This window comes from Palaemon carinicauda, unplaced genomic scaffold, assembly GCF_036898095.1.
Source record: "Palaemon carinicauda isolate YSFRI2023 unplaced genomic scaffold, ASM3689809v2 scaffold671, whole genome shotgun sequence".
NCBI classification, from domain to species: domain Eukaryota; kingdom Metazoa; phylum Arthropoda; class Malacostraca; order Decapoda; family Palaemonidae; genus Palaemon; species Palaemon carinicauda.
Window position 1 is genome coordinate 72,175 of NW_027171951.1, and position 16,643 is coordinate 88,817.

At 36.2% G+C, this 16,643-nt stretch overlaps 1 protein-coding gene across 3 annotated transcripts in view; it reads left to right on the plus strand.

Moving 5' to 3' along the window:
- Window positions 1–16,426, plus strand: part of LOC137637345 (MAP kinase-activating death domain protein-like) — a 62,505-nt gene extending 46,079 nt beyond the window's left edge. For all 3 annotated transcript variants that reach the window (XM_068369579.1, XM_068369575.1, XM_068369576.1), the window contains 5 exons: window positions 9,863–10,066; window positions 11,464–11,559; window positions 15,515–15,592; window positions 15,884–15,979; window positions 16,232–16,426. In XM_068369579.1, coding sequence (XP_068225680.1) covers window positions 9,863–10,066; window positions 11,464–11,559; window positions 15,515–15,592; window positions 15,884–15,979; window positions 16,232–16,411 — 654 coding nt within the window. In that variant the 3' untranslated portion in view covers window positions 16,412–16,426. The remainder of the gene's footprint in view (window positions 1–9,862; window positions 10,067–11,463; window positions 11,560–15,514; window positions 15,593–15,883; window positions 15,980–16,231) is intronic.
- The last annotated feature ends 217 nt before the right edge of the window (window positions 16,427–16,643 follow it).

Here is a 16,643-nt window from a genome sequence, read left to right on the forward strand (position 1 = left end):
ATATTGAAGAGGAGATATCTAAATGGTGCGAGACCTCTGGTTGTGTTTTATCACGCCCCAGTATTATACCGACACCTTAAATAGGTGAGCGCGCTGGGTTCAACCTGGCATTCCTATGCAACATTTTTCTCTGGTAAATTCATAGCAGTTATATACCTTAGAAATGATGCAAAAGGAGCATTTCACTGGACGGCACAGGTCTCTCGCCCAGAAATAGATTTTTCCTTCGTCAAAATCCCTTTCCAGTATTTCATAATGAACTTTTGATACAATCTTTGAGACTGAATGATTTCAGTTTGATTTGTTTTTGTATCTCCAAATTTTCGTAAGTTGATGACCTACATTTTATTAAAAGTTGGTTTTAAAAAAGGGATTTTGACGAAGGAAAAATCTATCTCTGGGCTCAACCTGTGTCGCTCCGTGAAATGCTCCTTAAAGCACCATTTCTAATGTATAAATACTGCTAATATACCAGAGAAAAAAGTTGCATGGAATGCCAGGAATATACCCAGCTTGCTCACCCTTATAGGGTGTCGGTATAATATATAATCTATAAGCAAATCCTCTCAACCATGAGCATACAATCTTACCTTTTATGATGAGACCATATTGCGCAGACGGGGAAGTTAGACAGTATTTTCATCATGCTGTTTGTCCGGCGGTTGCTATTGTTATGATCAAAGGGAAGTAGAAATCAAATGAAAGGTTTGTTCCTTGAAAGGACAGGTCTAACACATTCAAATTAACAAGTGTACAATCTTGGATGATTGAGATTTGCTAGATCGTTATAGAAATAACCTATATTTGACTTGGCTTAGGCTTCTCTTGCTTTTTTTATTAGCTTTTTTTATTAGATTGGTGATTTTAGAGATTTTGACCAAAAGGTATTGCTTTAGGGTGAACTTGCTGTATCCTTGATGGCAGATATATGCAATGCAGTACCTGTCTACTATGACAAAGTATGATCTGAAATAGATTTGAATATTTAAAACATAAAAACTATTCTTTACACACAAATGCATCATTCAGATAGTGGTCCCCCACACTGTCTGAAATTTCCCGATTCAGTTTTTTGTCTTCTGTCTTCTGGACACGAGAATTCGTCGATGTGAGAGATGATATGATTGAATTTTTTTATAGAAACTATCTAAGTTTGCGGATGTTTAGAGTTCTAGGTCATTTGCAGGCATAAATGCCCAAGAGGGCACTTTAATACTGTTGAGACAGATGACCCAAATCTTGGTAGAGTCAATATGGGATATTTGAATGCAGATGTAGTTTTCTTGCCATCATCAGCCAATCATCCTAGTATCTCTGGATCCTTATGCCGGACCTAAATACCTATGCCCAAAAAAACAGCACTAAGAATAATATCTTCTCTGTATGCATTCCACTTCTTTTACTCTGAAAGGTGTTAGCTACTGATGATAATTCAGTGAAACAAAGTCAATTATCGTAAGCCGGTCCCAAGACATCCGGCACCTAGAACAAGTAACTTTAAAGGCCAAGCAACCAATCCTACACCTTTTTTATCACCATTTTTGGTACCATCAACCTTGTATCAATATCATTATCTAGAACCTTTAAGTTTTACCACTGTATGCCTTGTATCCACTTGGTTGTGGCAAGAGAGAGGTCTGGTCTCCAGAAAGAGAAGTCTGTGACTGGTCTTGAGAGTTTATACTACCATAGCTTTGCTTTTATCCACTACAGTACTTGGGTTTCTGGTATTGTAGGAAAATGTGCTCCTGCAACTGAAGTGCCGTCTGCTGTTCGGTAGCAGCCTCATGTCTGCTGTGACCAAGTTGTGGAATGGTCTTCCTAATCGGGTGGTTGAATCAGTAGAACTTCAAAAGTTCAAAGTTGGAGCAAATGCTTTTTTGTTGACCAGGCGGACATGAGTCTTTTTATAGTTTATTTATGACATATTGGTTTTTGATGTTGTTTATAGTTTATATGTGACATGTCTGTTTTGACGTTGTTACTTTTTTTAGAATGATTTATTGTTAATTTGTTCTCTTCATTTATTTATTTCCTTATTTCCTTTCCTCACTGGGCTATTTTTCCCTGTTGGAGCCCCTGGGCTTATAGCATCTTGCTTTTCCAACTAGGGTTGTAGCTTGGATAGTAATAATAATAATAATAATAATAAAGTGTGCTCCTGCAACTGAAGTGCCGTCTGTTGTTCGGTAGCAGTCTCATGTCTGTTTACCTCTTGGAGGGGACAACACAGTAGACACATTTTTTTTAGGCTAAGAGAGTGGTCAGTGCCATTTTTGCAAGAGCTTTCCTGTTGCAATTTGAATATTAAGTACATCCAAAGGCATAGCTAGGTTCTATCCTAAAACATTTATTAGAGGGTGGAATTATTCCTTCAATTTCCTTGTCAGAGGTGGAGAACTTTCTTGAAAGATCTGTTTTAAAGTTGATACTGTTCTAAAAATATTTCATTTTAATTGTTCATTACTTCTCTTGAAGTTTATTTCTTTATTTCCTTTCCTCACTGGGCTATTTTTGCCTGTTGGAGCCCTTGGGCTTATAGCATCCTGCTTTTCCAACTAGGATTGTAGCATAGCTAGTAATATTAGTGTTCTTAGGGAACAGGAGGGTGAAGCGAGCTATTCGTAAGGTTTGCTGGAAGGTGTATAACATGGTTGAAGCCCAACCTAGTTACAGTACCACCTTTGTGGTCTTGACCACCACCAGTGACTTCACTCCCTCTACACTCAGAAGTCCTTTTACCCATTGGTAATAATGAGGAGCTCTTGAAAAAAAGTCATATTGCTCTCCAAAGATGGTAGGATTACTTGAAAAAAGGTTAAAGAATAACTTTTGTATTCATCGCCATCTCCTTCTGAGGGACAGCACTCAGTTTTGTAGAACCTGTAAAGTCTGTAAGAATGAATGTAGAGCAGCCTTTGGTTAGCTGCATCCCCTGGCTGTTCCTTAACCCTTTTACCCCCAAAGGACGTACTGGTACGTTTCACAAAACCCATCCCTTTACCCCCATGGACGTACCGGTACGTCCTTGCAAAAACCTGCTATTTATTTTTTTTTTTTTTGCATATTTTTGATAATTTTTCCAGAAACTTCAGGCATTTTCCAAGAGAATGAGACCAACCTGACCTCTCTATGACGAAAATTAAGGCTGTTAGAGCAATTTAAATAAATTATATTGCAAAATGTGTTTGAAAAAAAAAAACAACCCCTTGGGATAAAGGGTTGGAAAGTTCCAAATAGCCTGGGGGTAAAAGGGTTAACCTACTATTCGCTTCTTCACATGCACAGCTATGTTCTGTGTTAACTGTGGCAGTGGGTGTTAGAATATTTAAAAATGAATTAGCTGGTTGTAAATTCAAATTAAATCGTATTACGCTTTTAAGTTGCCTCTCCTGGAAGCAATTACCAACGTAGGGCGAGGTATACTGTACCTGTATTATCAATGTAAATTGCAGGTCGGTATAAATATTATAACTGAAATTGCGATTGTTTTTACTCATGGGTAGAAAGGGTGCTGATTATATCAGGCTGAAACAAGATTCCATTTTATACTGAGCTATAAAAAAGCAAAAAGCAAATATGGTGATTTGACAATTAAAAAGCAAGAGAAAAGAATAATAACTATAAATGAATATTAAAGACTGTAATAAGTTCAGATTGGCAATAAGAAACGCTAGGGAGATTTTGACAGGAGCAATTTCTTTTTCTTTTTGTGGTTTGAAGAAATAACTGTTTGGTGGCTTTTGAGACTTTAAATTTGGACACTGTGATTAATAAGTGTGATGAAACTTTGTATTAGGGACTCATAATATGGTACAATGGCCAGGAGTTATTCTGAAATAGGGTTTATAATAATTTGTAAAATGTGTGCATCGTTAGGGGTCAAACCATTTTCGAAAATCCTCTTCTTTTTACTCTTCAGTGTTGGTTTCCTTACCTTATTTTAACTCGGTTACTTAACTCTATCCAAATTTCTCACCATTTGTCCCCTGACAGAGAACTTGCACTTAACTTTGCTCAGCTGTTTTTTGCTGTCAATGAAGGCAGGGAAATAGATTGTATAGCTCCAAAGTGAGATTATTTACACGTCATATCAAATAATACTGAGGAAGGCCAAGCCGCTCCCAAAATTAAAATCCACATTACTGGAAAGAGAACAAATGCCCGGTACTGAAAAAAGCTGTCAAAACAAACTATGGTACTTAACATTGGTAAAGGTGAAGTAGCAGCGTCAGTCATGATGAATTAACGCCAAACACGGGAAAAAACACCGAGAACACAAACAACACAACTACGCGAGCAAGTCCAAAACAGAAGGCTATCCTAGAGGGCGTTCGTGTTAGGTGTCGGTGGCGTGGTCCAAGTGTGGTTTCTAGGGTCTCTGTTACGGCCCTTCCCTTTGATGAAGGAGTTATCTAAATGGAAGACAGCCTGTGAATAGTGGTTTTCACACGCCCCTGATGTATACACGACACCCACAATAATAATAATAATAATAATAATAATAATAATAATAATAATAATAATAATAATAATAACCTCTGCATTCCATGCTTTTATCTTTCTCTGGTATATTTGGAAGATTTATATCAGAAAAGTGTAAAGAAGGACCTATTCACCGGGCGTCACAGGTCTTTCCCCAGAAATAGATTTTTCCTTCATCAAAATCCCTTATATGGAACCTTTATTCACATTCAAATATGTTTTTTATTTAATTATTATATGTGCATATAAATTCAAGCATTAAGTAAACTATTTAGGCAATATGCTGGAAATGATGGATGAAAATAAAGGTGATATTTTAATATTACTCGATCTCAGTGCGACTGTTGATACTGTTGTGCATGAACTGCTACTAAATGATCTACGGTGCATCAGCGTTGAAGATCAAGCCTTTGAATACCTAAAAGACTACTTGGTTGGTAGAAATTACTGTGTGCAAATTGGAAACTCTTATTCATCATATGAACCTTTAAACAGAGAGGTGCCCCAGGGGAGTGTACTTGGCCCAATCTTATTCTGCATCTATACTATTGGTCTATTGAAACTACTACAAAGGTATGGTGTGAAGTTCAAACTATTTGTAGATGACACACAATTTTACTTTTCCATAAATGATATAGATGACACTACTGAAACTCTAAACTGAATCCTTGATAGTGTTAGAGAATGGATGACATTTAAACAACAAAAATTAAATGAGAACAAAACTTGAGTTAATGGTGGTTGGTAAGAGAAACAGCATGAGAAGCTTGGGTGATATTCAAATGAACATGAATAATGACTGTGCCGATATCTAGTAAAGTTCGTGATCTAGGTGTATTTCTTGACTGTAACCTGTGTCTCAGTGCCCAAATGAATAATGTAATAAAAACTGCTGGTTATCATCTAAGAAATATTGCTTTTATAAAAAAGTACCTGGATGAGAACTTTATAAAGAAATGTGTGATAAACTGTGTTATTACCAGGATTGAGTACTGCAACTCCATCTATTACAATTTACCAAAAGTACAACTTCAGAAATTACAAAACACAGTAAACAGAGGAGCAAGACTGATAAAAGGTGTCCCACCTAGAGAAAGGATTACCCCTACACTAATTGATTTACACTGGCTGCCAATTAAAGCGATAATTGAATTTGAAATATGTACAATAACCCACCAAGTTATCAAACCCGGTCGTCCAAAATTGCTACATACGGCATTGCGCAGCCAACAAATCATGTCGACACGAGAATAGTTGCAGATGGTTTCAAAGTATTGGAACCTAGATATATGTCTATTGTAGGCTCCAGAACCTTTAAATATGTGGCCCCGAGACTACTGTATATGATAAGCTCCCACAAGACATCCGAATGATTGAAAACATTAAGGCTTTCAAGAGGAAACTGTAAACTTTCTTATTCCATGAGACATATGACAGTGATGATTCAACAGTAAATGAGCAATACGTGATATGAAACGTCGAATACTCTGAACGAACAAGATATAACGACAGTGGAGGTCCTGTAGAGAGTGGGGTTCCCCTGATGTATGGGACTGGAAAAGCAGCCGTTAAAAAAAAAAAAAATATAAGGTTTTATATTCATATCCATACTGTCTTGTCATTGGAAGGATTGACAGTAGCTAACAGTGCTTCATAAATGTGTCTTGAAGTCTGCGCTTCCTGAACCCTTATCAAGATTAGATCCTCCTGTGTCTCCTTCTTCCATAATTTCCTGAGCCTTCTTACAGACCTTCATCCTACCACTTCCATGTCAACTGCTTTTCTGACCAAACTGTTCCTCATCCCTTCTCAATGCATGTCCAGACTGTCTTAATATTATAGTTCTAAGCCTTTCTCCCAGTGCATGGAAACCTTATCTTTACACCAATTCCTCATTTATAATGCAATACTGTATGAGCTTTCTAAGGTTTTATCTTCTCAAAATCTTTATTAATTTCATTTTCAGTAGCCATATTTCTGTTGTACAAACTAGTATAGATAGAGTAGTTAAGTGCCTTACTACTACTACCACCCTTGTTTGAAAAGCAGGATGCTTTAAGCTCTAGGTCTCCAACAGGGAAAAATAGCTGTCTAACTTTCTTTTAGCTTTGTTCATTAACAATGATTTTCAGTCCTCTCGTCTCCATTCCACTCTTTCACCATTAAGTATATTAAGATTAAATATTTCCACCACCTCTTCCTCAGATATTTTTGTTAACCCTTTTACCCCAAAGGACGTACTGGTACGTTTCACAAAACTCATCCCTTTACCCCCATGGACGTACCGGTAGGTCCTTGCAAAGAAATGCTATAAAAAATATTTTTTTCATATTTTTGATAATTTTTTGAGAAAATTCAGGCATTTTCCAAGAGAATGCGACCAACCTGACCTCTCTGTGACAAAAATTAAGGCTGTTAGAGCAATTTAAAAAAAATATACTGCAAAATGTGCTGAGAAAAAAATAACCCCATGGGGGTTAAGGGTTGGAAATTTCCAAATACCCTGGGGGTAAAAGGGTTAACGCTAGGTCATCTACATAAAGCATCTCGCAAAACAACCACATTTCCCGCACTCCTATGTAAACTCGCTGATCCTTGATGGATACCAACATTTATCTCAAACTCTTCTGATACTCCTGCCGCTGTTTCCACTCTATATCTAGTGTTATGATATAGTAACGTCACTAACTTGAGTAGTCTTTATAGTACCCCTGTCTTCGTAGACCCTATTCAAGTACTTGTATAATCTGTTACCTTTGCATGGTATTTTTCTCATAATTGCCTCATTATGCTGCTTTTATTTCTGAGCCCTTGCATGAAGTTCAACGGACAGAATTTTTCAGCCTTTACTTTGGCATCTTATCTAATAATTTCAACGTATGCTCAATAACACTTATTTCCTTTATAATCTCAACACTGCAGTGCATCCCCTTAACTTTTCTTCACTATTTCATTACTTTTAGAACCTTCCCCACTTCCACTTCAAGGTCCCATCTTGTTTCTTTTAATAGATTTTCATAAATGGGGACACAGAGACAGCACAGTATTATTATTATTATTATTATTATTATTATTAAATGCTAAGCTACAACCCTAGTTGAAAAAGCAGGATGCTATAAGCCCAGGGGCCCCAACAGGGAAAATAGCCCAGTGAGGAAAGGAAATAAGGAAAAATAAAATATTTTAAAAATAGTAGCAACATCAAAACAAATATTTCCCATATAAACTATAAAAACTTTAACAAAACAAGAGGAAGAGAAACTAGATAGAACAGTGTGCCCGAGTGTACCCTCAAACAAGAGAACTCTAACCCAAGACAGTGGAAGACCATGGTACAGAGGCTATGGCACTAGAGAACAATGGTTTGATTTTGGAGTGTCCTTCTCCTAGAAGAGCTGCTTACCATAGCTAAAGAGTCTCTTCTACCCTTACCAGGAGGAGAGTAGCCACTGAGCAATTACAGTGCAGTAGTTAACCCCTTGGTTGAAGAAGAATCTTACATCAGATTGCCTGGCCAGTCATTGAGGTGGCCTATTTGGCCTAGTGATAAGAATTTAATGTTGTCTCCATTAGAATTTACTAAAGTTTGTTTTGATAGTTTGTTGCATTTTTGGAATTTTTATGTTAAGAAGGATTCCTTGCTGAAAGGGAATAGGTAAGCTCAAGTAACAAATTTTCAGCTTTTCTAATACTGCAATCAAGTTTATGCATCGTATTTGTTTTGTAGGTAAATATTAATACATTAACCCTTCTACCCCCAATGGTCGTACTGGTACGTTTCACAAAACTCATCCCTTTACCCCCAAGGACGTACCGGTACGTTGTTGCAAAAAGCTGCTACAGTATTTGCATTTTTTTTTGCATATTTTTGGTAACTTTATGAGAAACTTTAGGCATTTTCCAAAATAATGAGACCAACCTGACTTCTCTATGACAAAAATTAAGGCTGTCAGCGCAATCTAGAAAAAAAATATTTCAAAACATGCTTGAAAAAGAAAAACGTCTGGGGGTTAAGGGTTGGAAAGTTCCAAATAGCATTGTGGGTAAAAGGGTTAAGATTAAACTCTTATTGCCATGTTTCTCTTTGAACCTTCAGTATACTTTAGTGCAATGTTTATTATAGGTATAACAAATTTTATAATATTTTGATATACAGTATATGAAAATGTATTGAATATTGCTTCAATATTGAAACACTGTAATAAAAAACAGCAAGAATATTTATTCACCAACCAAAATAATAATAGATACGAAAACAGTTTAACAAATAACAAATTCTTTGCTTTTATATTGATAGCCTTATCATTGGAAATGATAGACTATGTACATGCTGTAAAGTACAGTATCTGTACTGCCTTTGGTATAGAGCAAATCATGAAAGATCCCATCCTCGAGTCGGGTACCAAACCCACATTTCTTCCTGCTGACTCTGCAATGTGAAGTTTAGATTTTATTCATGCGTACTTTATTGGAGAGGTTGGAAAAGGATGTTGTGACCTAATGCAAAGGTTTATATTTACAATGGTAGCAGCAGTAGGGGATTCAGCATTTTGAAGCTTCATCTGTGGTGGATAACGGGGGAGGGTGGGCTGTGGCACCCTAGCAGTACCAGCTGAACTCGGTTAAGTCCCTTGTTAGGCTGGGAGGAACGTAGAGAGTAGAGGTCCCCTTTTTGTTTTTGTTTCATTTGTTGATGTCGGCTACCCCCCAAAATTGGGGGAAGTGCCTTGGTATATGTATGTATGTACAATATAAGGTAGGTTTTTTGGTGTAAAATGCAAAACTGTTGGTTTAAATAAAATAAATATTCATCCATTAGGAAAAAGATAGAAGAAACTAGCTCTCCAACTTAGAGGAGACATGAGAAAAGAAAGTTTGTTAACCGCAGTGGAAGCCGATAAGTTTTAGTACAGTGTGCATACCATCATACATTTCAGTTTGAGGAATGATTCAGCTCTCTAACTCAGAGGAGACATGAGAAATGTGAGTTTGTTAACCCCAGTGGAAGCCGATTAGTTTTAGCACAGTATGCATACCATCATGCATTTCAATATGAGGGATAATTCTGCATTTATGTACAACAATGGTTCTTTGTACAAAATGCATTCTCATCTATAGGAGCTTTAGTTGCCCTTTTGTCTTTTAAAATGGAAATAGAAGCATCTTGTATTTTTGCTTGTACATTAATCTTACGACTTTGGGAGATTTTTTACTATATCTCATGAAAAATTCTTTTATGTGTACGCTTGATATTTAATGCCTGTAGTGGCGCTGAAGTAAGTTGGATATTATGAAGACTATCTCCTTCATACAGTGGAGATTTTGTCATAATTCCAATGAAACGTTTGAGCTTACAACTTTCCTTCGTGTGCTTCAGGCTAGCCCAACACCGCAGAAACAAAACTCCATTAGTAGCATGTTGGCTCGAGCATCTAGTTTGGGATCGGGAAGTTCTGGTTCTGGACCCACGAGACAGAGTTCTCAGAACTCCCTGCTGGATCAGTTTACTTCTTCCGCCAAGGAACTGATAAAGGAAAGACAGTCGTCTCAAGAGGGGTCCTTCTTGTCGCAAGTGGATAAGGTAAGATGATTAATATGAATTTAATCCTTAACGTGCTCTTCACAATGCACAGTGATGTTTATTCTATTGCAGTTGCTGTTAGCTTGTTGATGCACTTAACCTTTTAGGGCAATTTGAAGGTACAATACTCACTATAAGTGTATTAATAAAAAAAGTGTTTTGTTCTATAAGTGAAAGCTGTGAAAATAAGTATTGATAAATCACCCAATGTATGTTCATCTTACACTATGTTGTTTGAACTTTGCTTTGAAACATTTTCTGATGAAATACAGAATACAACAGTGTTGGTTGATGACTTAATGCATGTAGTGTATCATTTAACGTGTTTGGACAATTTTGATTAATGGTTATGTATTAGGTTTTGGCATCACTTGTAATATGTTATTTGTTTATAGTTACAGTTTAAATGGGTAAGATATACAGTATATGTTATTTGAACAAGGTTATTTACTGATGCAAATTTGATCAATTAATAATTTTGGTTAATCTGTTTAGTCCTTGCGAATCAAGCTTAAATATTGTATAATAAAATTAGCATCCTCTTTGAGATATGCTAAACCTTTATTATTACTATTTGTGTTCTTGCTTCATGTATGTTCTCACAATGGAAAAAATCCCTGTGTGGCTTGCATCAGTATTTGTAGTTCATTCAGAATGAGGAATCGCTATTGAAGAAAACGAATTCTCTCGATTCCCCCTTTTAAGATTAACTTACACGTAAATAATGTTTGTTGCACATTTAGCTGTCAACAGAAATTGTTCTAAGGAAATATTGGGTGCTATTATAGTATGCTATCTACCATCGAATTTCTACTATAGTATGGTATCTACCACAAAGTATGTTATCTACCGTCAATGTTAATCCTCCTGTTTGATGAGGATTATCAAGCAGATTACTTACCACAAGTATGTTATCCGCATTGGACTTTAATGATAGTTTAATAATATTTATTGGAAGGACAATATGGATGCATAATTATAAGCAGTTTGTAGGTTACGTTAGGTTGGGTTAGGTTAGGTTAGGTTAGGTTGGGTTGAGTTAAGTTAGGTTAGGTTAGGTTAGGTTATAAAGTCGGTAGTGATCCTCCTCATTAGAGGCGGATTAGCAAGTAGACCGTATTCTTAGGGACTGATGGTAGGTATCATACTATAGTCAGAGAGGGGTGGTAGATAGCAAAATCGGCGGTAGATAGCATACTATAATAGCACCAAATATTGTTTCCCATCTCATGCGCCTCGAGTTTTCCTTTTTCGTTCTATGTAACTTGTGTGTTCTTAGGTTGTCCAAGAAATTTAGATTTGCTTTAGTTAATGTCATCATGAATGCATTAACAACCTGTAAACAGCATATCAAAGCACAGATCCAAGCACTGAGAAACAATGAACTTGTTTCACAGTTAACGGAACAGTTTCGTAGTCAAGTGACGGAGCGTCTTGAGGTAGTGAAGCAGAGCAGTGGGGAGGAGGGGTCACTACTTAACCAGGTGGATAAGGTACCTCACTACCTGCTGATGTTCGCCAGTGTTGTCAGTGTTTTTATGTGGTTGTAGTGGTGATGCATGTTACCATTATTCATTGTCTGAAGACTACATTGAAGGTGTATTTTATGGCATCAAATATTTTCTTTCCTGTTCAAGTTCTAATTCTCGAGCTGCAGCACTTCTATGGTAGAGACTGAGAGGTATAACAGTGTAGGTATGTGTGTCTGTCATATGAAGTGGAATATTTTAGCACTGACAGATGAAAAAAAATTATATTCAGCATGAAAATATTTCAAGAAGGATGTCAATGTACATCCTGTGATGCCACAGAACTGCAAGCAAGCCATTGGTTTGAAAATTTAGTTCTTGATGCCAGTAGAAATAACCTTTAAGTAATAGTCTGATATATGTCAGTGCACCATACTCATATTGAACCTTGTAGATTATTTCACCAAATGTTCTATTCTGCACAGTTAAAGTTTTTTTCCTTCTTAAAACACTGACCATTCAGCCCTTGGTTTTAGCATTGAAAATTAGCATGATGCTGTTGATATTTTTTCTGTCTTAAAATATCTTATCTTAATATTTTCCAGTTAAAGGCAGGCTTTGGATTCCTTTTATATACTAATGTAAGGTGCATTTGAGATTTTATCAATCTCTTCTCAAATATTGTATGATTGTGCCGAGTCCTCCCTAAGAAACTTAAACAGTCTGTAGTGACAGTTTATGCAAGTTGTAATGTTTATTAGGATGGATATTAACCTTTACCTCTATAGAATCATAATTGTTTTACAAAAACTACTAAAGAACAATGCTACATTGAAATGTAGACTCACAGGTACAAAGTCTTGTGTAAGCAAGTTCTTCGTAGTAATACTATCAGCCTTTTTCAAGATAGTTTCATTCAAGTTCTCTTTTTTTTGCAGAGGAATTTACTGTAAAAATGAGTTGTACACGTATTAGACTCTCAGTTAATTTCTGTACAGTACTGTATAGCAATAGTATAATCACCAATGATTAATTAACCCCCCCCTGTTTAATAGCACATTTTCGACTTAGGAACTGTGGGGTCCCCACGGTCTTTCCGATTTGGCTAGAACAGGGACTCAAATGTATTTTGTATACTAGGATCCATGTTCTAGCTTAACGGGAAAGTTCATGGGACCAAAGAGTACCTCCCCCCCAAAAGGTTCTTACTTTGTCGGAATCCCTTCATTAAATCTTAAAAGAAATATTAGATGAATGTTACCTTTTTTATCACCACTCTGGTAAAATGATGTACCGTCATTATTGCTCTGATGTGTATAAATGCTCAATTGAACTCATGAACAAGTATTATTACGAGGGACTATTCAAGTCCAGTACAGTACTTCGATAACTTATCTCCCAAAGTGTATAGCCCTATAGTCCATTTCTTTTAGCGATGCAGATTTGCACCGACTCGCAGCGGTGCCCTTTTAGCTCGGAAAAGTTTCCTGATCATTGATTGGTTAGAATTATGTCGTCCAACCAATCAGCGATCAGGAAACTTTTCCGAGCTAAAAGGGCACCGCTGCGAGTCGGTGCAAATCTGCATCGCTAAAAGAAATTGACTATAGTACTGTACATAAATCTGTAATGTTTAGCATATCCAATATAATTCTTTCTAAGGATTTATCATTTTTAGATATACTGAATAAATAGCTGATTACAATCTTTCAAAAAAAAAAAATCAATATTAATGGTCTTAAAATAAACAGTAGTAAACTTCTAACTAGAGCTAACTAAATATGATTTTCTAGATGATTTTACTAGGCAGTAATTGTGAAAGCAACGTTTGGGGTGTTGATGTTGATAAAGGTAACAGAACATTGGTGTTGTCTTTCCTCCATGGTAGTTTTATAGTGGGAAATAGATCTGAATGTTCTAGAGATGATTTTGCTGTTGCTCAATTATTTTCTGAAGAATTGGTCCAGCAAACTTGAGCACATAGCCTACATCTCTTAAATGATACTATAATAGCAAATAACATTACGATTCACAGCTGACTACTTTGCGGACTTTCAATAAAAAAAAAATACATTTGAGCAGCAGTTTTTATAAGTCTCTTATGCTTTGCTGTCTCTCTTTATTTTAAAAACTCTTATATTTAGCTCCCCTTTAATCCTCCATGAGTTCTTGCATTGATGAATGTTCTATAGATTTATTTTCCACCTCATGTAGATTGAGTTCCTTAAGCAATTCTACCTGATTCCTCATAGTTTGTTAACCTTATGAAAGTTAAAGCCATAGTTAATCCATATATTTAAATGTACCCTCACTCCCGTCAGCATCAATACTGTATTCTTAGTAATGCTGTATCCTTGTAGATGTTATTTGATTCCCAAAACATGTGCGAGGTGAAGAAGGGTGTCTATTGACTCGACTTCCTAACTTGGCTTTTTTGTGTGGCAAATGTCACATATCTAAAAGTTTGGTTCGTTTTATTTATTTTGGGATTACTTTACTTCCGTAGGAAGCTAAAAATATTTAGAACCAAGCTTCCACAAATACAGTGGGCAATACAGTACGCTTAATTTAGTATCTTAAAATATTCAAATTTTGTAATAATATTTTTGGACTTTATTTGCTGTTATAAAAATCGACAGCTTTTAAGAGACTAAATTTTACCCTTTTAAATACACACTTTCATAAGAAATTGTTATTGCATAGTGAAAGAGGGTCTATTATTATTTCCATAGGACATAGGACAGCGTAAACAAACCACTGCATTACAGTGAATTCGCAGCAATAGATATGAAGACAAATGCTCATTATTGAGAGGATAGATGATAGATTTGATGTTTCAGAGAATTAAAAACCAAAATGTAATCCACTTATAGCATTTAGTGCATGGTCCCAGTAGGTATGTCAATAACAAATTGCTACCCTGATACAGCGCAGGAGGTCCTCAACGTACAAACTTTATTGGTGCCCAGAAGCCGTTTGTTAGTGGAATTGTTTGTCAAGTTTGGTTAGATTTTTGCCAAGGGTAGGCCTAAACCTGAATCCCATGGCCATGATTTTCAGCTACGAAATTTAGCAAATTGTCGGGTTTCATATGAAATAGACAATAGGTTATTACAAATGTTGTTTTAATTACTGTATTAAATGATACAATATTGTTTTATTACAGTACTGTATTTCTTTATTTTGTCTATATTTTCCGTTGGATTTGTTTGTTTTTCCGAATGTTCGTAAATTGAACGTCTGTAAGTTGTGGACCTCCTGTATCAGAATTAGTTGAGTATTTTCCTAAGATAAAATAATTTTGCTAGATATCATTCTATCGCAGACCCTTGTCTACTTAGATTTGAGGAAAGATATATTTAGATGTAGTAAGTGTCTGATTTTTGCAATCATGAATGTTTAAATGGTGTTTGTATATAAAGGTTATATAATCAATGTATAATTTTTACGTGATATATGAATATCTTGGTGACAAGTTTAATGGCAGTTTTATACAATAAAAACTAATGCTACGCATTTTAGGGACACCATGGCATATTCTCTTTGGGTATGCTACATAACCTTAATCAATCACAAATGTCTTTTTCTTAAAGACTTCTCATTACTTACTCTATGTGCTTCTCTTTCCAGGTGTAAGGTATAAGTTGTATGGTAGGAAATGTTGTACTCATTTTGTTTTCCATGTATTACTGTAAACTATATTTTCATAGCCAAGAATTCTTGATGCAGCACTTCCTTATTTGACTTCTGCATAACTTCTCTGTACTCTACTTCAAAGGTATTCTTCCCCCATAACTGCAAGCTGATCTAGGCATTCATTTTGAAAGATATAAAGTCAATGGAGGATTGTTTTTTATGATTTCTTGCTCTGTCAAATCAAACGAGCCCTTCGCTTAGTTTTCTGTCGTGAGATCAGCTGCTACGTTCAGTGTGGGAGGTACGACCTCATTGGTGTTGTGACTTGTGTGTCCTATTGCAGTCTCACCCGGAATCAAGTGGACATTCCCAGAAGGACAGACAGGAGGAGGCTCCATCTCTCTCCAGTCTGGCTGACCAGGTACTGCCCATCATCTAATAATAATCTTTAAATTTGGGCCTTTACCTGTCAGCTACTGCTTGCATGATGTCTGCCTGTTTGCATGTCATTGTCACTCTTATATCCTCATGATTCCATTCTGTACTGTATTGTATGAGTGCCAAAGGTTCAGTTTCTTTGTATATTTAATTTTTTCAATTTAAGATATTTCTGATCTTATATGAATTAAAATTTATTTATATTGGAAGGAATTTATCACTTCAAAAGAGAAATATACTTAGCTGAGATTAATGGTTCGTCTCTGCACAACAGTTCACAGTACAGGCAAAGAGAGCAGCAGAAGGTGCAAGCAAATCTGTTTCAGTTGCAAGCAAGCAAGCTATTGAGGCTAGCAAGCAAGCACAACAGGTGAATAAGGATTTTGGAGTCTTCCTTTTGCAGTAGTTATTTAGTGTGAAGAATATTCATGAAAATGTATTTCCTATGCATTTATTTTTTTTATGGTGGCCTTGTTTATTTATACAGTATAGGATAAGTGAAACATGAAAGTAATTATATTTCATGGTGATATCCTTTGTACTGTACATGGCTCTAAAATGAACATTGGGATCGTAGAAATATGAGGTTAACCTATAATTTGTTCATCTTTTGCTGTTATAGGTCAGCAAGTCAACCTTTGAAGACATCCAGTTCATGGGAAAACATACCATTGGAGACTTCACCAAGACAGCGCGGGAAGCAGCCAAGAAAGGCAGTATTTTCTCCAAGGTTAGCCTCAAGGTAAGAGGGACAACCACTTATAACAGGACCCCGTGGGACGTTCCCTCAGCATATGCTTGAGGCATGGGATGATGTTGAGAGTAAAAATTGTGATGGTAGTGTTTAAGGGGACATCACTTTTGTGGTGCTTAACATAAAAGGATTTCAGGTATTTGATTTGTGTAATCTTGACAATTCTTGTCAACGGTGTGACTTTAGTTGTTAGTACTTTGTAGTTGTTAGGTAGCGAAAAAAAAGATGCTTTCCTATACATTTGAATATGGTTGCAGCCCCCTTAAAGTAGTGGTATAAT